This window comes from Colossoma macropomum, unplaced genomic scaffold (assembly GCF_904425465.1).
Source record: "Colossoma macropomum unplaced genomic scaffold, Colossoma_macropomum, whole genome shotgun sequence".
Lineage (NCBI taxonomy): Eukaryota > Metazoa > Chordata > Actinopteri > Characiformes > Serrasalmidae > Colossoma > Colossoma macropomum.
The window spans coordinates 28,727,534-28,752,240 of record NW_023494786.1 but is presented as its reverse complement, the minus strand read 5'-3'; the positions used below and the strand labels follow the sequence as shown (position 1 = coordinate 28,752,240).

The window sequence follows — 24,707 nt, the reverse complement described above, 5'->3', positions numbered from 1 at the left end:
AAATTAGAATGAAATAATGACATAGAAAACGTCTATGTGGATTGTGTGTAATAATAACCCTTGAACAAGCTTCATGGCACCTGGGGAATGCTGGGTGAGCTGGCTTTTATGATGGCAATAGCAAATAAATGCTTTTAAAACATAAAACTGCCTCACAATGTAAAACTCATAATCTGCCCACAGTCAAGCATTTTCTGTCACCTTAGACCTTCCAATTGTTATGAAATTCATAAAAAAGAGTCTCATAGCATTTAAGACTCTTGACACCGCTCAAGGACATGTAAGTGCAGTGGTAAAGGGCAGGCAAGATATGCAAACACATACTTAACTTCAGCGTGAGTGTTGAGAAGTTTATCCTCAGAGCCTGACATGGTGAAAGACTCTATATCTGTCAGTTCCTCTCCATCTGAGAAAAAAAGAAAGAGAGGAAGTTTTAGAGAGAGGGTGAAGCTCACACTGCTTTTTTTTTTTCTTTCTTTCTTTTACTTTTCTTTTAACACCAACTTTACAGATGGAGATTGGGTTTCTACATGTCTTCTCTGCCAATGGCAAATGATTTACATTATAGAGTTATTCATTATACTTATATTTAGTTATTATAACAGATGAATTCATTATAATGCATTCATACTAGAGCTATTAAACAAGTAAAATGAGTAACAAAGTAATTTGCATTTATTATCTGCAAGTGACTAATGAATCACATTTGTCTTATTTGCTCGAACCCTATTGATATTTTTCAGTGTATTTTGATAAAGTTATATGAGTGAAGAAAATAAGCTTCAGAATGTATTTACTGCTTTCAACAATTCAATTTCCAGCATTATTGTCTTTGTGTGAACACAGTTGAACCTGAACATGAACATCATGCAAATTCCACAGAGTGAACGGTTTCCAATTTTCATCACCAACGTCCAGTGAGAGCAACAGTGGCTGCATGTTCCAACCAACGAGTGCATGCATGATATATGTCACATACACAGCCATTTGTTTAAGTCCTCTGTTATTGTAGGCTATCCCTCTCAAGCTCATTCATACAGCTTGCTATCCTTGTTTGTTCTTAAAATGTTCTGAGAATGTTACACACATGTTCTATTAATGTTTTCAGTGGGAAGTTTTTTTTTGTTCCCAGGATGTAAGAGTGTTACATTACAATGTAACATAATCTGTTGCTCGGACAACATCCTTAAAACGTCTTCTGAATGTTGCAGTTAAAACATTATTGCTTAGTTAACATGTAACCTTATAGAAACATTGATTAAAATACTAAACATTCTTAAAACATTTAATGTTAGAACTTGTAGGTACTGTTAGCCAAAGTTATGCGAACATTTCTTGCTAGCTGGGATAGTGGATACTCTCAAGAGGAACTGGAGCTCCACTTTGCTTTGCTTTTGTTAGTTTGCTGCTTGTTGAATTATGGATAGGTCTCCTATGAGTGCTCTCCAATGTTAAAATCCATTTAAAAGCTGTATTTGAACGAGAGGGCTACGATCACTGATACTATCATAAAAACATACAGCTGTTACTGCTGGACTTCAGCCTGCCTTAATTAGATGGTTTGAATGGTCATACCAGAAAAACACATGTGATTTATATAATTTATCGTGTTACCACTAATTCATACATTATATAGTCAAAGTGAATTCCAGCCAGAGTGATGCCCACAGAAGTCCGGTAAGGAGTCCATAACCAAGGAGCTTTATTAAGCATGTTCAAGTACAAATCTAATTGAAATGGCAGGAAGAGCAATAGCTGGTAACCCATAATAACTAGCAAATTGCTCCTAGACTGCATTAAGGAAAACAGCAGCTGAGCTTAATCTTCCATTTAGGGGCCACTTGACCCGGTCCACAATATAAACAACCTGAACTGACTGAGGATTGGTGTGTTTCTTTAATCTGTCAGATACCACTTTCCAATCATTATTAAACAAAATGAGCCTTTCCTTCAAAGTACCTGCTGATGTGATTTGGAGATGTTGCTGAAGGGACTTCATACCTTTATAGAAAATGACATCAGCAGCTGGTTTTGCGTCTGGGGCGATGCAGGTCACTGTGTACTCTTCTCCCTCCACCCAGGGCTCCTCAGAGTCCAGCTCAATGTATGGCTCTGCAGGGGGAACTGAACAGCAAAACAGTATGAGTCAAAAGTCTGGATAGGTCTACACATATTAATTTATACTATTTAACATATAACAGTGACAAAATTCAAACTATACAATAAACAATTGGGAACCCTCATGGACATTTAGGCTTTTAGAGAAGGACTAATAACATGGATGTAATTTTTAGTTCATATTTATTTAATATAAATCATCATGTTTGATGTATTTAAACTGAATTATTTTAGTAATATTCATACTGATAAGTTTTCATTTGAAACAATGGTAAAATCTTGGCCTCTAAAGAAAATTGTCCAATAAGATAGGTGGATACAGTCAAGTGAGCTATAACACTGGTTGGGACTACACGGAACTGACTTAAAAGCCTACTGCAGATTAGACCACTATCTGACAAAAAGACATCAAGATCAGCCAATAACATTTAGATTAACAATAGGTGGGGCCAATTCTGAGGCCTTCTGAAAATTCTAGATATGTCACTGACTGTGGATATGAGCTGTAGTCTAACCAGGTTTCAGACAGTTATTAGAAATGCAAAACAGTGGTGGCTCTATATTAGGGTTACTTACTGAAGTAAGCACTGTAAAATAACTACTTTAGGTAAAATATATATTTAGCATATCTTGCAAACCTCAAATAAAACGTGTTTTACAAGTTTTAATTGACTGTATTTAGTCTAGAACAGCCAAAGAAATGTTGACCTATCCAATAGCATGGCTCTAACATAGTACTAGAATCCCATAGGGGTGCTAGATGAAATCAGCATTATCATAGAGGTGTTTTTTTCTCTCTTTTATTTTTACATTTATGGTCTAAACTGAAGCCCTAGCTATAATAGACATGGTTCACCTCTGGAAATAGCATGTGTGTAATTATGCAGTGACCAAAAAAGTGTCTTACTAGAATTCAGACTCTTTGGCTTTGTTCTCTTTACCCATTAAAGTCTCATTAAAACTAATTCAAATCTGCCTCCAGAATAGTTATTGATGCCGACATTGGTCACTGTGAAATGGACCAACATGTGAGACTTTCTGTGTGGTACACTGTTTCCTATTACTGTATTAAAGAAGCTCCTTCTGCTTTTATTGTCAATGCGCTACAATAGTTTCGAAGCATGTGGACACATTCTCAATAGGTCATATGTTGAGTCTAATAATGACATACATCCCACATACATCCCACATCAAGTGCATAACACTTGATCATCGCTGAAATACACATATCATATACATAGTACAGGTCACAAGCCTGGAAACTCATACTGTATCCATATAAGACACTCATTTCAGTGAATTCAATAGCCTGATCCATCAGATGAACATTTCCATCATGCTATACACTGTCGGCTACTGAATAGTGCTGTGAGCTGTATGCTTATTGTCACTGTTGTGAGAAAACCTTGCATCTCTGAATCGATAACTTCACAGGAGAACATTCTTAACATCTGCTTGAGGAGAATTGCACATAATTTTCTGTGTAAGAGATAAAAATTCTGTATGATTTAATCATTTAGTTATTGAGAATGGTTTGATATAATGCTCCATTCTAGAGATACCTACCAAATTTTTCACAGTGGTGATGATAGGAACCAGACATCTGAAGAATTAGTGCCTCAGAAAGGTGTTACATGAAAAAGGTTACAAATACATTGTCCGATGCCTGAAACATGATTTAATTAATTTTAAGAGAACAAGAAATAGTACCCAAAGAAAACTTGATTTTCCAGATTTACTACTGTTTTGCTACTCTAAACATTACATACACACTTAGAAGACACATGTAGCTTCACTGGTGGTTTTGGATAGTAAATGAAGTGACTATATTTGTGTTGTAGACATGGTGACCCCTGGTTCCTATCACCACCACTGTAAAGACAAGTCTGTAAGTTTCTCTACAATGAACCATTTCACATCAAACCACTCTGAATGACTTTGTTTACATCTCAATGATGAATTTAAGCCAGAATTTTGAGAAATAGATGGAAATCCCCTAACAGTGTTACAAAAACCTCCAACAGTTTACTTTTCAAGTTATTTGTTGTTCCATTCTTCATTAAATGTTCAAAAAAAATGTAAAATGTAAAAGGCAGCTGCCATTTTTGAGTAAACCAAAAAATAACTTGCACAGTTTTCCTATGAAGTTCTCTTATGACAGAAATGCTGCATGTCATATTGTGTCTGGATTGAGGGATTGCTTATATATAATGAATGATATTCAGAAGGCTGATTAATTTGATTATTTTCAAAATATTGATGAAGATAATGAAAACATTCACTTTTTGGTGATGTGTTCTATGTTGATATTTTCATGCTGTTAGATAGTAAGATGTGTTTATTCATTCACTATGTTACTTTTGGCTTCATTCAGCTTCTTTCTTTTATATCTACAAGACATCAAGACACAAGTCAGTGCCTGATCCTCTGGCTGGCACTGGTGGATTTACAGTTCTTCATGTTTAAAATGCAAAGCAAACAGTGCACTAAAATCCATTACAGAAGAGGAGTACACAGGAAAGAAGGCAGTAATCAGATTATAGATACTTTCAAAATATTAGGTTATTGTTTGAGGGATTCCATTACATTCTTGTTTTACAAGAAAATACAAGTACTATACAAGTACACACTATTATAAATAAAGGTGACACAAAGAGTTTTTGGTTGATGCCATCGAAGAATCACTTGTGCTTCACTAAAGAACCATGTTTGAACAGTGTTGGGTTTAAAGTCCTTCCACGTAAAGGGCTCTTTGTAGGAAGTTTACATTATGTGTAGGTTCTAAAAGATGAGATGTGCAAGTGTGAGGAACCTTTTAAAAGTTTAAAGAACTTTACAAAATGTAAAGGTTCTATACCAATTCCTAGAAGCTATACCTTATGTGGTGCAGTGAGCTGTCTGAGGGAGCATGTCCAAGCCTTCACCCTCCCAGCTTGGCAGCATTGTGTGATAGGAGGAGACGTACCTAATATCTAGAACTAACAATGGCTAAATTGGGAGAAAAAGTGGGAAACAAAAGCTCCTCCAGTACTGAGTAACTTACAGAGCTGCAGTGGATCTACTTTGTACATCTAACATTTATCAGCATAGGGACTTTTTGGATCCTATGGGTTTAAGCAGTACAGGAGATGAATCAGGTTTCATTTTGCTGTACTACTACAATGCAGTGTGTAGTTACATATATCATTGCACAGTTAGTTTCATGATGTATTACTACATTCAGTTAATATTCAGTATTAATAGATTTGAACCTGCACTACTGAATTTTCAAATACAATGATAAAATGATTGTGACGTGTGTTTTTTTTTTTAATTCAATAAATAAATAAACAAATAATAACATTCTATTGTACTACCAAATGTAAGTATGCATTAAAAGTATGGAATGAAAATTATCCTGTGATTTTATTATAGCATATCGCTGCTGTCAGAACAAAACCTTAAATCTCCATTTTTATCGTTTTTTCCAGGTTTTGATATAATTTCAAAGTGCCTGTTGTCCTTTATATTGTATGTAAATTCCATAATGAATGGACCAAACGAAATGGCCCAAAATGCCTTGGAAAAATGTCTGGTTCCATTGACTTACATTAGAAGTAAACTATGTCTTCTCCTGTAAAGTTACCATTTTGGAGATACAAGGTTTTGTGCGGACATCAGCGAAATACACTGTTAGAAATAAAGATACTGCATGGGTACATATTTCATTCATCAAGGTAAAAACAATGTAAATGCTCCCTCAAAGGTACAACACTGGTTTTAAGGTCCAATTCTTTACCTTAAATAAGGTAAAAAAGTACATATTTATACCTTTTCATAACCGAATGCTTTAAAACAGAACAGTAAAATAAAAGCCTGGAGACGAGACGGGGTGTGTGGAATCAATACAACTTAGAAAACATCATTTTAGTGGATTATGGTACAGTTATGTTCCCTGACTTAAGGTACTGAAATGTACCCTTGAGGGTACCACCTCAGTGACAAGAGGGGCACTGCCCAAGTGACAGTTTTGTCAGTGTACAGGTATGTGCAAAAATTGGAAAACTCTGTCAAATTACATGTTTAATTTTATTTTCAAAGTGAAAGTAAATTAAAAAATCTTCTTCATGGAATAAATTTAAATATGGCATTGCCTGAAATGTTTAATGCACAACTTCTATTCATCTGCTGAGTATTTTGGAAAAATAATGCACAGGCCACTTTTCTTTATTATTATTATTATTATTATTATTATTATTATTATTATTATTCAATGTGGTAAATTTAGCAAACAAACAGATAGTGTGCATTAAAAAGTGCAGAAGTGTGTTCTTTGTAGGACTGAGGCATATGACTGTAACTGCAATGGCACTTAAAAGTTGATTGTGTTTAATAAGGTACTTTTGAGCATGAAAAACCATGCTATATCACCACACCCCCATGACTACACTTCTGTAGGCCAACCCCAGAAAGACTGGAATTAAAACTAATGCATTCTTTTAGTGGCTGTTACCAGTTGCTGGCAGTCTACCACACAGCGCCTCCACTTACTACTGCTCTGAACTGCAATCTCATTATTTACTTTACATTTACGTTCATTCATTTGGCACACACTTTCATCCAAAGCCACTTACAAGTGATTCAAAATACAATGTAAGCAAACAGCTCTGACAAGAATGTCAATGTAAGTGCTACATGGCTGTGTTTGCATTTCAGGAATAATGTAAGACGGTTGTAGGAGGTAAGAGAGAATCTCCAGCATGTGGCTTAAAGCTACAAGGTACAGTAAGTGAAGAAATGTGGTGTATTTGACAATTCAGTTCAAGTTACAATTCAATAATATTATAATAAATCTCATTATCAACTGAACCTTTGACATAAATGTATCTTTATCTGGCTTCTCCTCTTCTGCCTTTCTTATTCTTCTAAAAGAAGCACCAGATGGCTCTGACCTTTTCATAATCAATGCTTTTGGCAATCACCTCCACCCCCCAGTGCGTGTGACCGAGTGATTGCCCACCCACCCCTCCACACCTGTCAGTCAAAGGTCACATCCAAAGGGTACACACAGTAAAACATAGCTCTGAAATGTCTACCAATTTAAATGAGGTACAAATATTATATATAGCATTATAACCGTGCTGTCATTATATACAGCATTCTTATTATACATTATATTTTAGACCAAAAGGCACATAGTTATTTTATATTCTTCAGTAACACTCTTTTTGGTCCTTTGTAGATAATTAATAAACTCATAATAGAGTATTAGTAACACATCAACAACATATCAGTGAAGCAACTGTAGTGAAGCATCTGAATACATTGAAGTAAATATCTTGAAGATGTTCTGTTGATACATTATGTACATTAAATAGATGTATTGTTAATATGTTACTTGCATTTTAACCTGCATTTAGTTTGTGGATTTAAAGGTAACATTGTCCTTTGTTAGATAGCAGCAACTTTTTGGTGTCAGTTTCGTGACTGACTTTTACATTGGCTCCCAGAATTTGCTTATTTTTATCCATTCTTACATTCACACAATGTTTCCCATGTTCACAGCCCTGAAGCGTAATAGATACACCCCATGCTTAACAGTTGGCAAGGTGTTCTTTTCACCAAATGCTGCTCCATTTTTCTCCAAACATACCTTTGTCGATTGTTCACAAAGTGTTCCCATTTACATTTCATCAATCCACAGCAAATGTTTCCAAACTGCCTCTGGCTTATCTAGATGTTGGTTTGCAAATGTTGACTCTTGTGATGAGGCTGCAGGTAAGGCTTCCTTCTGATGACTTTTCCATGCATATCATATTTGTGCAAAAATGCTGCGCAGTACCGTGGTGCAGCAACAATCCCATGTTAGCTAAACCTTCCTGCAGGTCCTTTACTGTCATATATGGGGTTTGCTTTGCCTTTCTGACCAGCACATGAACAGGTCCACTTAAGTTCCACTTCTTAATGACATTTCAAACAGTAGAAATCGTGAGCAGGAAGTGCTTTTATATCCTTTTATAGCCTTCCCCTCCTTTGTAGGCATCAATCAGCTTTATTTTCAGATCTTCAGCCAGCTGCTTAGACTAGTCCATGGTTTTTGAGTTATAGTTCAAGGTTTAAAGTGTCAGAGAATTGACTATGCTCTGGAATTGATGGCTAATTAGAATTCTTGACCTGCGTAATCACTTCTAATGTGTCAGTTTATACCTAACAGTGTGCACATATTACACATATTAAGTATATCAAGGTCTTCAAATTAAAAGCAACTGTGCATTCACACTTGCAGAAAAACAAATGTTTTTAAGAGAGTTTGCTGCTGAACTTGTGTTTACTTCATTTCGCTTCAAAAAGCAGAAAATTAATTAGTGTACTTTGGTCATGGTACAGAAGGAGAATGAGTCATGATTTCCCATTCCCAGCAGCCCTTGTTCATCAGAGTTGTGTGTGGTCAAATCATAGCCACTTTCACTGATAGTTTTGTGATTCATCACTTTCAACAATAGCTTATCTGTACAATCAACACTTGGTCGAAGCGTGTGTCAATTTGAGCGTGAACCAGGGGTCGGCAACATGTGGCTCTGGAGCCGCATGTAGCTCTATTACTGCCCTGTTGTGGCTGCACAGCAGAATTAGATTTCTAGGTAAAAATAAAATAATCCTCCTTTGCAGTAAAACATCAAATGTTCTTACACAGTTTTAATAATAAACGGTCTTAAACGCTGGAGTTAATGTATAGCTGCTGATTCACCAGCTTTTCACCCTCGAGACTGGGGCACAGACTGTGCAGACAACAATCTCACCAAGCTTATAGCTAACGAAAAGGCAAGGAGAAAGATTTAAGATCAACATCAATATTAAGGAGATGAATGGACTTACTTGCAATTATAATCACTCCAGCTGGTTTCCTGATACATTTAATCAACAAGAAACTGTCAAACACTAAGCTGAAGTCAGTTTCTCATTTGCCAGCTTAAGGTTTGAATTGTCCTGTTATACCTTAAATGGTGCAGCTGTTACATTCTGGCACCTCTGGCACCATTTAAGGTGGAATGGCAAAATTCAAACAAGAAGCGACTTCAGCCTCGTAAAAACTGAATGTTGAGGCATTTTACAAGAAACTGTTCTACTTTGGAGGAAAGTTTCCTGCCAGAGATGCGAGAAAAGCAGCTTTACCTGAGCTAAAGTGTCTGTGTTTTTGTTTTTATCATATTTTTTAGCCTATACTAGTACATTAGCACAGACTGAGACATATTTACAACCAAGATGGTTAATTGGATATAAAATTATCTATACTACCAATAATCAAAATAACAATAGAACATAATACTAATATATTAATTTGTGCACATGGGAATCTAGTACAAAAGTTGATACACTTTTTTTTTTTTACAGAAAAAGTGCTGCAACAATTCTGTGTTCCATATTATTACATCGTGTTTTTGTTTTATATTGCTGATATTGGCAAAAAAATAAAATAAATAAATAATACAGATACTACATACACTGCAATAATAGAACATTTACATATGACATTTTAGGAATTATCACATTGAACAATTGCAGATTTCATGTTTTATTCTTTCCAGATGTCGTAATTTTAACACTAAAAAGCTTGGTCAATAGGGGGAGCAGTGAACTCAATCTCAAACTCCGCCTACTCGAACAGCGAACAGCCACTGGCTCAGGAGATGCTGAATGTTGACTTTTTTTGGCTCCCTCAAAACATCTGCATTAATTAGGGTGTGCATCATGTAAATGAATATGTAAATGAGATGCTGATAGGCCGGCACTTGATTTTATGAACTGAAGCTGATTCATCATTTACACTCAAACCTCTGCTTGTTTCTACGTCGCAGGAAGGTTTGATGAATCAGACTCAGAGCAGTTCGTTTGTGCTCGCTGTGCTCTTTTTAATGCAGTTGTGATGAATTAGGGCCATTGATTCAGTTTGCCTGTTGAGGCCTCTACTATCAGCTTTAATACAGATTAGACTCTATGTGAATATCAGTGGGGAGATAGTAAAAGTGTAATATACTCTAAGTGGTACAGAATAAGATCTGTTTACATTGCCTGAATTTACTGTTTGTTTTACTGTATCATTTTTTACAGTGTAAACCAACTCAGAGTGTTGTGATGTAGTTGTCTTTATTTAAAGGGCTTTTTTTTATCATTATCTAAGTGTTTTGTCCTTATAAATGAGGCAGAGCTGCAGGCAGTACATCAGTGCTCAGCTTAGAGTGTGTGTGTATGTGTGTGTATCTGCATGCTGTTCCAGTCTGAGATGCTCTTTAACCCCCACTGCCTCCAGCACGAGACGCGCTCGCGCCATGGATCAAAGACAAGAGCTCCGGAGCACGAATGCGCGCGCGCACGCACACACACACACACACACACACACACACACACACACACACACACTAGTTTGTATTCCTGTCATTGTGGTTTCAGTACCTTCTGTATGAGTATAGCTAATGTTTTATTAGCCCCCCAAAAAGATTTACAATGTGCAAAAGTTGGACTACTCTCACATAACAAAGGGGACAATCAAGGGAAAATAGGTGAAAAAACATAAGTTTCCAAAAAAGGTATTCAAAAATATATTAAAAGAATCAGACAAATGGGACTTGGTTGGGACCAAAACTGTGCTAATCAGACAAACAGTGCTTTAAAAGCTGTTTAAAGGAGAAAATCAAGCTCCTTTCTTGCTTCAGATCTAAAAAAAATCCAGAGGTGTTTCTGTCCATCCTTCCAAGGTGAAAAGACAACTTAGCGCTATGGGTCTGAAAGGATGTGTAGCTGTAAAGAAGCCCTCACCAATATGAGTCTCCTGAAAAGAATGGAAGCTGTAATAATAGCAAAGAATGCAAATACTAAATACTTAAATATTTAATATTATTATACTTTATGCTTATTTTATTATAGGTATGATGTTTTTCCTGATGCTGAGAAATTAGTAACTTGTACTTTGGTTGTTTCAACTGGAAATTATTTAACCCTTGTGTGGTGTTTGGGTTTGTGGGACCCAGTTTCAATAATGGGATTTATTATTATTTCAACCTCAGATTTCTTGTCCTTTGCTCATTTTCTGTGAAGAACATATAAAATAACCCATTTTCAGTGACTTCACTCTGTTCACCCCCCACACGTTTATATCACATGTGGTGTTGGGTGAACCCGCGGGGAATAAAAGTGTGGAGGTGCTGTGTCCTTCACTCTATTCTTCTCCTACATGGCTTGCTGTTTGTGTGTGTGTGTGTGTGTGTCTGTGTGTGTATGTGTTTGTATATATGTGTGTGTGTGTGTGAGGGTGGACAGCATGGACAGGCTGCTAACTTGCTACAGCTGCTAAAGGTGAACCCTACAATGGACACTTTGATTAAGAAAAAACAATAATGTGGTGGGTCCACCAGACCACTGAGTAACAAACACATCAACACCATACAAGGGTTAAATTAAAGGGTGGTCTCTGACTTTTAAACAGTACTGTATATAAACATACACATGGCTTAAAGCAGATTATGCCAATTATTTGGCTTAAACATGCTGAACTGAGTCATACGTCAGTCAACAGATCTTGGATGTACTTTAAAGGTTCCACTTCAGTGCTATAAGGAACTCAGTACTGGAGGACCTCAGACTTTTCTACTCTAGCCGCTTTCTGGTAGGTATATTTGCTCCTATCAGATATTTCATTGCAGTGACAGCTCTTTTATTGGACTGTTACTCTGCCCACCACATGGGGGCGATGTTGCAGTGTGAGCTTGTGGCTCAGGGGCTGAAACTGCAGAGCTGATATAAACGAAGTGATGGGATCTGTGTGGACTCCTCACTGCAGAGGTACCGGCCAAATAATGACATGCATTTATTATCTCCATCTCTCTTCCTCTCTTTCTCTCTCTCTCTCTCACTGCTCTCTACCATTCTCTACATTTCCCCCTCCTTTGTCTTCCTTGTTTTAGTGTCTCATCCCTTTCCTTCATTCCCATCTTTCTCTTCTTGTATCTCATGATATATGTGCTCTCTCTCTCTCTTTCTCTCTTTCTCTCTCTCTCTTTTCCCACTGTTTTCCTCACCACTTCCACTGCTTTACAACATCTCCTCTATCTTTCCTTTCTCTTATTTATGCTATGCATTTATTCTGTTTCTCCTCCTTCTCTCTTTACCAATCGCTGTACTGTAGCCTTATGTCTTTGTGCTTCTTTCATTTCTCTCCTCCTTTAGTCTCTCTATACTTCACCTTCCTTCTCTTCTATCACTGCCCCTCCCTCTCTACCTCTCTATCACTTGTTGTGTCATAGCAGACGGTCACACAAATCTCCCTAAAACAAGAATGATAGTGTGATTTTTCAAACCGAAAGAGGTGGGAGATTTTTCCCCCTCCATCTCTTTCTCTCTTCCTAGAACCACTTTTCTCTCTCTCTCTCTCTCTCTCTCTCTCTCTCTCTCTCTCTCTCTCTCTCTCTCTCTCTCTCTCTCTCTCTCTCTAGCTCCTTTATGTACTTTCCCCTCATTCATTTATTCCCATCAGCCAACTCAGCACACTTTCAGCTCTCCCCCTCTCTCTCTCCCTCTCTCTCTCCCTCCCTCTCTATCTCTCTCTCTCTCTGTCTCTCAGATGGAAAGTGGACCTGATAAACGAGTCACTGACACAAAACCTGTGACCGCAATGAAGTCCACCTGAGAGCCAGTGAACACAAACACATGAGCACATCCAAAACACTGTATATGTAGGTCAGAAAAGCTGACATATTGTGCACTTTTTAAAAAATGCCATTTTTTACCTGTTATAAAGGTGTTATAATTAATGCTGTCAAATGATCAAAGTAAATGATTGCAATTAGTTTTATTATTTATTCACATTTGTAAAATGCTCTTGTGTTTATCTTTTCTTATTAAAATGCAGTGCATGTTGTTGTAGCTGTATAAGACAAAACAAGCTTAATCAGAATGTATTGATTACTTTCAATAATTCAAAAAGATTATTTTCATTATGTTTTTGTTTGTTTTTTTTATTCTAATTCTCATTCAACCTGAACAGAGTTAATGTTTTCCATTTTTATCACCGTCTGATGAGAGCATCAGTGGCTGCATGTGCCCACCAGTAAGTGTATATCTCATATACCATGTGCAGTCAATGAGGGTATATTTCTTATATTTTATATATATATATATATATATACACATACATATATATATACACATGACATATACAATCATTGACTGTATATTTGATATATAAGAGATATACCCTCATTGACTGTACATGGTATATGAGATATACACTTACTGGTGGGCACATGCAGCCACTGATGCTCTCATTAGACGGTGATAAAATTGAAAAATGTTCACATATATATTACATATTATATACACATATATATATATATATATATATATATTATATATATATATATATATATATATGGTTCAACTCTTCCGTGACTGTAGCCTCTTGCTCTAGTTCATACACCATGTGAATTCTTGTTACAGTGGAGGGGAACTAGAGCACCACTTTGCTGTTGTTTTTGTTAGTTTGCTGCTCATTGATTTATGCACAGATCTCCTGTAAGCACTGTCTAGAATAGTAGTAATGAATATTACTAATATTGAAGCATCAGTTGCTTGTTAATTATAATTTAGATTTGATGTACTTTAGTACAAATTTCTGGGAGTGCAATAGCTGGAAATGACTGGTTTTATGAAGAAAGCCATCAATGAAGCTTCTTGTCATTTGAAAGCTGCATTTGAATGAAAGGTCTACAGTGGCGGAGTCATAGCGACAGTGCTCAACAAGCTGAGCTTCAAAGTTGAATACAGATGGTTTGAAAGGTGAAACTAGTAAAATTTATGTGTTTATGATGTTAACATCATGTCACATTAACACCTTATTAACATGTTAACTGACACCACTAATCATAACATACTATTAATGTTTCTTATATGTGTAAAGCTCACTCCCAACAATGTATATCATAAAAAACAAAGTAAGACAAGTCACAAAAGTGGCATTTAATGTGTTATGGAATGATGCCCTTGATATTCACATGCATAAGCAGAGATATACACAAAAAATAACAATACAGACACTTTCTGGAGAAAAAACACACACATAGAGAGACAGCCAGGCACAAAATTCGATTCATTAGACAAATACAGATGGATGGACAGATAAGAAAGATAAGAGATAGATTAACAGAGACAGAGATGCACATGCTGCCTCTCTCTCTCTCTCTCTCTCTCTCTCATTCCCTCACAGCACAGCACTCAAACATTAAATGTCTGTGAAAATATTTATGACAGTCTACCTGCTCGTTAGTGGAGGTTAAGACATTGGATTGTCAATATTAAATGATTTTCAGGTAAGAATTCATTCGGTGATCATTAAAAGGTTGGCTTTGATTGCTAATATGGTTCAGGTCATGCTTTATATTAATTGACTCTAATAACTGTGTAGTTACACATTAACAATGCAACAATGCAGGTAACTACTAGTGAAGTATTTGCTGTTATAGATGGATTGCAGTCGCACAGCTTATGCAAGTACAAGTTCAGTTTTTACACATGTAATTACACAAGTGTATCTTGAAAGGTGTAACAGCCTATTGCCTCTTTTGTACTTACACATGTAATAGCAAGTTTTTTTGATTGGAACAGAAGGTGATGTGTTGGAACATTTACCTAGCTGTACTAGTTCACTCGTCTTGTGATATGGTAACCGAAGTTCAGGCTCAAAAAATTTCTGTAATGTGACAGTATTTAGCACAGGTTTATTCATCTTTAAAAGACATAACTCTTTACCTCCTTAACTCCTTAACATTCCAGGTTTATTTCACAAAAAAAGGCTTATTATTCAGTAACTACAAAGACTTCAGTGCAAACTAATGAAGTTATTCTTAGGTTAAAGAAGTGTGCAATAAAACTTTGGACCCACCACCTGGCTCATGGCTTTTTATGGTGTCAATCCATGTGATTTGATTATAATACAAATGTCCCATGACTACGTAAATGCTACATTTTAAAATAAATGGACAGTTTCTGTGATGTTATGTAGATATAGTGAAATTACACACTGGAAATCCAGAAGTTGCTCTTGAGATAATACAGTGCAACACACATTGAGGATGGCAAATATATTATCAATTACATGGTAATAAACTATTAATTACTTATTATCTATGTATTAGTTAACTGCTAATTAAGCATGTGTTTTTACTTAGTAACTGCTTAAGCATTTAGTAATTAGTAATTGAATACACTTAGCTGATAGGTTAGTTTATTATTAGTACATAGCTTATTTACTCAATAACTGTGACCAACTGCTAGTTGTTATATCGCTAATGACCTGATACATGTTTTCTCTTGTAATGAAATAATGTGAGAACTTACTAGTGTTGTATTAGTGTCATTAGGTATTAGTTAATTAATTTAATGATATATTGTTAAATGATTATTTCTTCATTGTTAATTAATTACTTTTTTGTCTCCCCAGTAAAGTCATCATTTTCACTACTAACTTTGCTAACTCATGATTAAGATGTGACTAGCTAGCTAAATATTTTAATTATTTGCATAAAAATTACTTTTACAGAGATGTGCTTTTGCTGTGCAAATACTGCCACATTACTGAATGGTTTAAAGAGAGAACTTTAGTCAACAGAGTCATTGTACAGCTAGCTAGGTGTTATGTAAGTTGAGGTGGGGTATTGCAAATTGACATATGTACTGTGTATAACTTGATTTGCAAGAGATAAGAAAATTCAGTATGAATTACAGAGAGGGAGTGGCTACTCGATTTACACACTGCAATCATAGCAAAAAAGTTCTATATGCATCACATTTCGCTGCTGACAAGCGCAAAACATTTCAAGTATTGTGATTTAGTTTAGTGTGTGATTAGCATTGCCATTAGCATGGGAATTGACAGCCAAAAGTCAATATCACAGCATGCTATCAAATATTTTTACATGTTTTAATATTCAAAGTCTCGAGGTAAGAGAAGGTATATCAGCTTGATTTGGGCCGATCCTTTTTTTCCACAGGTCCTGATTGAATATTTACTAATATGTCAGTTTGGACAGGATTAATATATTAAGGTGTTATGGTTCGTTTTCTTGTAGGTGAAAGTTTTACCAATGCAGGAGCACTTAATCTTAAAAAATGACATGGCGAGACAAAAATCACTGAAAAATACTGGTAATATTTACAATACACCAACCTTCCATTTAATACTAATCCAATCCCAATAGGCCTTTAGATTGACTTCAATAACAATTCAGTTAAATGCAGTAAATTAAAGCAATGAGTCACTTGAGGCTGTATGTTAGAATGTTCTTTCCACAGTTATGGGGTGTTGTTAGTGCAGAGTAAAAGTACACTAGTGCATGCCATAGAATGGCTTTTGCACAAAAATGCCATATTTAAGTGTGTCCTCTGTACAGGATGCGTTACCATATTTTCACTGAAGATGTTTGGCATTTGTGTACAACTGTATTTGTGTAAATATCAACAAATAAGATTTCAGAACTTATGACCTACCTATTTTATATCATATTTTAATTGTTATATCTAAACATTTTTTTTTTATATATTCACTGTCCCCACAACAACAACATGGACATGTTTCCATCTTCCTGCTGACATTTGGTCCCCACAAATAGATAAATACAATCACATATAAGCATCCAGTTTCTGTAAGTCCTGTATAAGAAGAGGCACTGACAGCACTGATATTTTTAACTGCTGTAGAGGCAGGAGGTCTGCGTCCACTGTTTAACTCAGAGAGACCAGCGTGAGCGAGAGAGATCCAAACAGACAGCCGTCAGCACCAGCCAACAGCATGCGGCCTGATGAGAGACAAGCTTACACTCTCCGCACATTCCACACACTGCACAAAAACAGGTAACGCGCTCCAGAGGGATCCTTTCATCTACACCCAACCCTGAGACACAGCAGCGCATTCTTTTGCATTCTTTTGTGCTTATATGCATCAGTCTGGGCCCAAACACACACGTGGATAGGCATCACTTCAATTCAGTTCAGTTCAATTAACATTTCCTTCAATTCAGTTCAGTTCAATTCAGCTCAATTCAAATAATCTTTCCTTCAATTCAGTTCAATTCAGTTCAGTGCAGTTCCCTTTCTTTCCCTTCAATTTAATTAATTTCAGTTCAATTCAGTTCAATATCCTTTCTTTCCCTTCAGTTTAATTCAATTCAGTACAATTCAGTTCATTTTCTTTTCCTTCAGTTCAGTTCAATTCAATCCAGGTCAGTTCCTTTTCCTTCCCTGCAATTCAATTCAGTTCAGTTCTATAAAGTTCAGTTCAGTTCAATTCCTTTTCCTTCGCTTCTCTTCAATTCAGTTCAATTTAAATTAATTTAATTCAATTCACTTCCCTTCAGTTAAATCAATTTAATTCAATGCATTCTGTTCCATTCCAATTCCATTTCATTCATTCCAGTTCCACCCTAGTGCATTCACTTCTATTCCCAAAAGGGTCAATTCAGTTAACTGCTTTTTATTCTAATGCATTTAAGTTGATTCAAATCAGTTCATTTCAGTTCCATTCAATTCAATTCAGTTTGATTTAATGGAATTACATTCAATTCAATTCAGTTTTTCACTTTTATTTAAGCACTGCTTTTTCTAAGTGTCAAACGCTTACATCATGATGCACCTTTAGTTTACGCTGAAGTTATGAGTTCCCTTCCTTCTTTGAAAGCACACTGCCAGTCTTTCTGAAGCTGACAAGGTGTTATTCCCACTTCACACACTAGTAATGCAAATGTTTGTGGCTTTTAGCACCAACACTGTAAGGATGGGAAATCTAGTCACTAAGCAACTACTCAGATACGATGGCGAAACAGAGTTTGACAGTGTTTATCGCTAAAATTACATCCCTTCAAAATAAACCAATAAGCTAACCAATGTCTTTGAAACTTTTGCTCAGTGTAAATAAAATCTGAATTCAACACAATAAAAAAACATCAAACTGAACATGATGTTTTAGTGAACATATGGAAGAACAACAGGTGACAGTGGCAGAAAATAGCCAGCTAAATTTACACAATTCAAGCATAGGCCTTTTGTCCGCCACAGCCGCCTCTCCACTATCGCTGCTTAAAGTGCATATTGTGAAATACTGTACTCTGAGTTCTTCTTTAGATTGGCATGGAGTAGGTAGTTATTTATTAATAAGGCTTATAATGTGGTCAAGAATGAGAATATACTATCTTTTCATACCTGACACATACACCAGAACCAAGGCAGACCACATGTGTGAACTATATTGGTTAACTGGCTCTTTCCAAGCATTCAAACATACATGCAGCACCTCAGAAAGCACACATACACTCACAAACACACACACACACCCACACGGCCGTTATGGGGGGCTCAGGTGCAGGCTTTGAAGCTGAAAGCTATTGAAGCAGTCCCTTTGCTCCGCCCCCTCTGTCCTCTCCTTTCTCTCCTTCCCCCTCTTCTCTCTTCCTCTCTCTCTTTTCATCTCATCTCCTCCTCTTCTCTCCACTCATCTCTCTCTCTCTACCTCTCTCTCTGCACCTCTCCTCTCATCTCTTCCCTCTCTCTCAGTTTTTTCCTCTCTCTGAGGACATAGAGGAGCAGGTGTGTTTGAGTCCGGGCAAGTGATAGCTCTATCCTCTCTTTCTCTCTCTCTCTCTCTCCATTCCCTCTTTTTTCCCCTCGCGGTTCTCAGTGCACTGTGTGACAAACATTTTATTCAGGAGAACAAGACCTGAATTGAGTAAGTCTGTCTGACAACTGATAAACGACGCAGCATCTCCTCTGTCTAGAGCCACTAATATGTGGATACACAGGCAGAGGGGGGGCAGTTCAGAGTCCAAATGCAATAGCCGAGGCTCTGTTTCTGTCACACTGCGTCTGAAATAACCAGCTAAACAGCACAGAGGAGGATTCAGTAAAGACATTACAGCAGAACCAGAACAGAATGAGCCTCATTGTAAATATCTGACCTACCACTGATTCAATTTCTTTACGAAACGAATCAGAATCATGGCATTTCAGATATCAGTTTGATTCTTTAGGAAGTGATTCAGTGCATCATGAGATCCCAAACTTCACTACAACTTGATTGAGTTCTTTAGCATGAGGATGAAACAGTGAGAGGAATCAAGATTCAATTTGATTAGGATTCTTTAGGAAATGATTCAATGCACGATGACATATCAACTGTCACCACAATTTGATTTGATTCTTCATGATTCAGTGCATCATGACATTCTAAACATCATAATCTGATCAAATTCTTTAGTATGAGAAAGAAACATGAGATGTAATCAAGACTCAAAGAAGTCTCCATAAGAGCCTCACATCAATTTTATAATTCTTTAAAGCAGCGCTCTGTAAGAATTGTTTCTTAATATTCAGATTTGGCAATATTTGTTTTTTCAGACCACATATTATGTCCTTAGATATTAATGTCACAGGCTCAAAAATTAGGTCTGGCTCATTGTTTAGGTCTCAAATGCAAAATCAACATTATACTGATGAAGATATGATGACAATAGTAGATAATTCACTCACGTCCTCAGAAGACGTGTCTTTCACCAAGATTTGACGGAGTTCTCTTTGAATACTCTTTTAACGCACTCACAACTATCAGATTCATCCACCCTGGGAAGGAGTCTGAAGCAAAATACCCATAGCAAAAAAAATTTTCACATGTTGCATGCAATTACAAATTTCCACCAGAGAGGGCTCCAAATGCCCAAAGATTCGAAGATCCCAAGATTCATGACAAAATGATTCAACGTATCTTGAAATCTCAAATTTTACCCCAGTTTGATCTGATTCTTTAGGAAACAATTCAATACATCATAAATAAATATCACCACAACTTCATTCATATCGATTCTATTTGTTTCTAAAGGAAATGATTCAATGAAAATCTCAAAAGAAGCAGTGCATCGTGAAATCTCACATTTCACCATGATTGAATTCTTTAAGAAACAATTGATTCAAAATGATTCAGTACATCATGACATCTCACATTTCACCACTATTCAATTTGATTCTTTAAGAAATGATTCAAAGTATCATGAAATCTCAAAAGTCACAACAATTTATTTTAGTTCTTTAGGAAATGATTCATTGCATCGTGTCATCTCCAATTTCACTACAACTCCATTTGATGCTTGAGGTGAATCTTTAACGTGTCACAAAGTCTCATTTGTCATTGATCATTCAATGCATTCCTGTATATCAGATTTCAGTTCAATGCATCATGAAATCTGAAATGTCACCACAATGTGATTCTCTTTGATCTTTAGAAAATAAGTGAATGAAAGTGAATGAAATTGAGCAGTGCATCATGAAATATCTCATTACAAAATGATTAAATCTTCAAGAAACTCTTTGAAAAAAGATTCAATGTATCATGAAATCTCAAATTTCATAGCAATTCAATTAGACTAGATTGTTACTTTTAATTTGACCACAATTTGATAACATTTGTGTGATTTAGAATTATTTAAAAGAACATGGAATGCAAAATGTCAAAAGGAGTGCATTAGCCATTTTCTCTTTTATAATCAATTAGAGTGCATTATAGTAATCTGAAATCAATGCAGTTAAATTGCCACCTTCAGAAGCATTTTTACTCCCCTAGAGACGAGTGTTGAGATGCGCCACACAGCATGACTCAGTTTAACGTGGGTGGCGAGAAGGAGCCCAAACAAAACCCCAGATCAGTGGTGGACAAATACAGATGCCAACTACATGGGACTAGATTCCAGCTAGCCTGGAGCACCGTGCGTCATGTTATTGCCTGGGCAAATCCTTAAAGCTCTTAATACACTCCACACACACTGTAACTAAGGCCATTCGGAGAAAACAGCGGCAGCCTCGAGGATGCGCTCCTGCACAGGCTCCATTCAGCTCTCATTCACTCATTTTCAGGAATTCGATTTGCTGGTGAACACTGGGTTACTATTTCATAGGGAAGCACAGGCTAGAGAGCCTGATGATGAAGAGACTCTGGGAGAATGCTAAAAAGTTGGAGGCATGCCCAGACCCGATTCCAGAACAAAATCACTGAGAGTCCATTAGAAATAAATGGGGGTGCATGCATACATTTATATATGCATGATGGCCAGCCTACTTGGGTAGCTGGGTTTGCATCATTTTCCCTATATTAGCAAATGTCTAGTATGCTAACCATGGATGATGCTAGCCACAGCACAGTACACTCTGTGACATGAATGTTTAAGGCATTATACAGAGATTTGTACATTTTGTCTGACAAACAATAAACTAAAATGATCAGACACACAAACGCGTTAGTACAAGGTCTTGTGTGCTAGCGCAGTGGACTACAGGAGCTAGAGCGGCTGTTTAAGGGGAATTCCACTGAATTTTCCTGTAAAATTAAACCAATAAGATATAGAAAAAGTCTTTTAGAGTGGGATCATGTAAAACGCTCTGTTTTAGAGAAGCTTACTGAGCAGTGTTGTTAGGAACTAGACATCCAAAGAATTTGATATAGCTAAAAGCTGGAAGTATTTAGGAATACGTCCCCTGATGTTTGAAACATTGGTTTACTGTAGTTTGGCTTTAAACATGGTTTTGAAAATCTATCCATGATGGTTGGGATCCATGCAGGCATTGAATGCATTTACATGCACTTAATAATCCGATAACTGCAGAAAATCAGATTTTGTCAGTAATCTGATCAACAAGTTTACATGCACTTGAGTAATGAGATGATGGGAAACTCTGGGTCTACATGAGTCAGACAGTAATCAGATTTCTGCTTTGCCACCAGCCAATAAACTCACAGAAGAAGACTGTGATGTAAACGTAATGTAAAACTCAAACTTCAAGCTGTGGCTTTTTTTTAAATCACACCACTTTACCTGAAAATATGAAACATACATCATCTAGAAGATAAAGAATATTTAAAGTCTTCATTTTCATCCAGAACGTACTGTTTCAGCATCGCTCCGAAAGTGTTTTGTTGCCATGTCACGGGCGCTGTGTTAGACACTGCTTACTTATTTCTGGTACCGCGGTCTATTTTCGCACATGTGCAGACTAAAAACTCAGAAAGAAATCAGAGTAAGAGTTTACATGCACTGAGAAATCCGATTACTGAGCTAAAATCCAGCCTCTTTATTGGATTTCTTAATCAGATTTCTAGACTTTACTCCAATCTAAGAAATCAGAGTATGCCGTTTATACCATTCGAATAAATTGGATAACTGCAGGAATCGGATTGTGATCGGATTATTAGCTGCATGTAAACGCATTTATTATTAGGTCGTTTTTCAGATTTATTAGCTAGTATTATTTTTTACATATAAAAATTCAGAAAACATAGGTTTCCTGGTAATTTTGGATAGCAAATAAAACAGCTGCCTTTGTGCTGCCGACAATGCGACCCCTGGTTCCTATCACCACTATTGTAAGGAAATCCAAGGTAGTACATTTCTCTACACTGATCTCACATCAAAACACTCAGTAAGACTTTGTTTACATCCCAACAATAGAATTACACAGAAATTTTGGAAAATCATTTCTCCAAAGCACAACTGAAGGTGCAAAAATTCAAACCAGAGGTGCACTCTGTGTTCTAGCACCCCCATAGAACCAAGCCAGGATGTCTGCTAACGTAGCTGGTATAGGTTTCTGCGCGAGGCAGAAGATGAGACTGGCTGTATTGTTTTGGATTAGGAGGGCCCACTTGATCTAGTGGCTGCGGTAATCCCCTATCAGCGCATGGCAGGGAGGGAAAAAACACACAAGGGTAATGTCAGACACACACAGTCCTCTTCAAAACGTCTCTCTGCTGCGGCCTGTGGAGATAGCTATTGACGCAGTGGCCTCACTCTTAGCCGCTAGCTAGCGCTCGGTGATTCATCTTGAATTAGCCCATTATAAAACATATCACATGGACACGGGGAATCCAATTAAGGTCCTGCCTCATCCTTTACTCTCTGTTTCTCTCTCTTTTCTTGCCTCTCCACTCCCCTCGGTAAAGACATTATGCCATTCGGATTAGATTTGTGAAGGTAGATTTAAAGCAGACGCACGCAGCCGCAGCCGAACCTCGGCCTGAATGGATTGGTGGAGTAGAGGACGGGAAATTACGACTATCTCCAGTTGTGCAAAACAAATAAATAAATAAATAAAAACCAGTAAAATCACCTCAAGCAGATAAACCCATTGATATTATCCGCTACTGAGTGTATCCTGGAAAACAAATCGCTTCGTAACCACTGGCTACTGAGAGTGACAGGGTTAAAACTGCCACAGCCCATAGATTTTCCACCTGCAGACATACACAGAGAACAACTAATGGGATACTTGTCAGTTGCACTGTGATTGGCTGTGTGCACCTGTGTTCTATGAGCCTTTCAAAGACGTGGTGGTGGTGTGTTAGTGTGTGTTGTGCTGGTCTGAGTGGATCAGACACAGCAGTGCTGCTGGAGTTTTTAAACACTGTGTCCACTCACTGTCCACTCTGTTAGACACTCCTACCTTGTCAGTCCACCTTGTAGATGTAAAGTCAGAGACGATAGCTCATCTGCTGCACAGTTTGTGTTGGTCATCCTCTAGTCCTTCATCAGTGGTCAGAGGACGCTGCCCACAGGACGCTGTTGACTGGATATTTTTGGTTGGTGGACTATTCTCAGTCTCAGTTTTCTTTAAAGAATTTAGTTGATAGTAAACAGCTACTAAATGCTACAGTGCTTCCGTTATTGATCTATATGTTTGTATGTTTTCTGCCATACATTTTTGTGGGTGTGTTTTTGTTGTAGCCTGTTTTTTGCTTCTTGTTGATATAGGGCAGTGGGTAACATCTCTGTCTGCCTTGCTGTAGATTGATCCCAGGCAAGCAATACTAATAAGCCATATCCATGCAGTACCGCTAAGAGTCCTTGGGCAGGACCCCTAACACTGTTTTCATCTACCTCGGTAAAATGATCGAATTGTAAGTCAATGTGGACAAGAGTGTCTAAAAAATGTTGTAAAGGTAAAAACAATGATCTGTGACTAGTTGTTGAAAAGACAAAATGTATAGACCATCAAAATAAAGTGTTACCATCATTACTGTATAATGACAACAGACCTCAGTCAAGGCAGAACATCTACAGTATACAGCATACATTCCCATGGAAGATAACCAAAAATGATGGATGTATCTCTTTTGTATAGTTCAATGTTTTTTTACAGCAATATTTATAACATTAGTGAACATCAAGCATTTTTAGACTACAAAATGCAGGTAAACTATTAAAGCCCTTTTGCCTGACAGAGTAGAGATGGAAGAAAATAACTCCAGTTAAAGCCTAAAGTGACTGCAAACCTCCAGTGAAGTATAAGTATTAGCTTCACAGTAGGCTGATGGCCACAAGAAAAGGCTCAAGGTCTGCACATGCCCTCCAACAAAGGGACTTTGTGTGTGTATATTGTTATAGTGTGTTCATTGTAGTTATGTGTATGTGTTACTTGTGTTGTGTGTTTGGGGGGATGTTTGTTTTTTCTGTTGGACGTTGGTCACTGTCAGTGTGAAGTGTGTGGCTAGTGGTGACCCACGGTTTCAGTGCTCTGTATGTGCCTTTGTGCTT

At 37.0% G+C, this 24,707-nt stretch overlaps 1 protein-coding gene across 1 annotated transcript in view; it reads right to left on the bottom strand.

Moving 5' to 3' along the window:
* nphs1 (NPHS1 adhesion molecule, nephrin) overlaps positions 1–24,707 on the bottom strand; it is a 170,866-nt gene that overhangs the window by 100,244 nt on the left and 45,915 nt on the right. Inside the window, exons 5-6 of the mRNA XM_036565266.1 lie at positions 2,002–2,124; positions 325–406 (exon numbers count right to left, since the gene is read on the bottom strand). Of these exons, the coding sequence (XP_036421159.1) occupies positions 325–406; positions 2,002–2,124 (205 nt within the window). The remainder of the gene's footprint in view (positions 1–324; positions 407–2,001; positions 2,125–24,707) is intronic.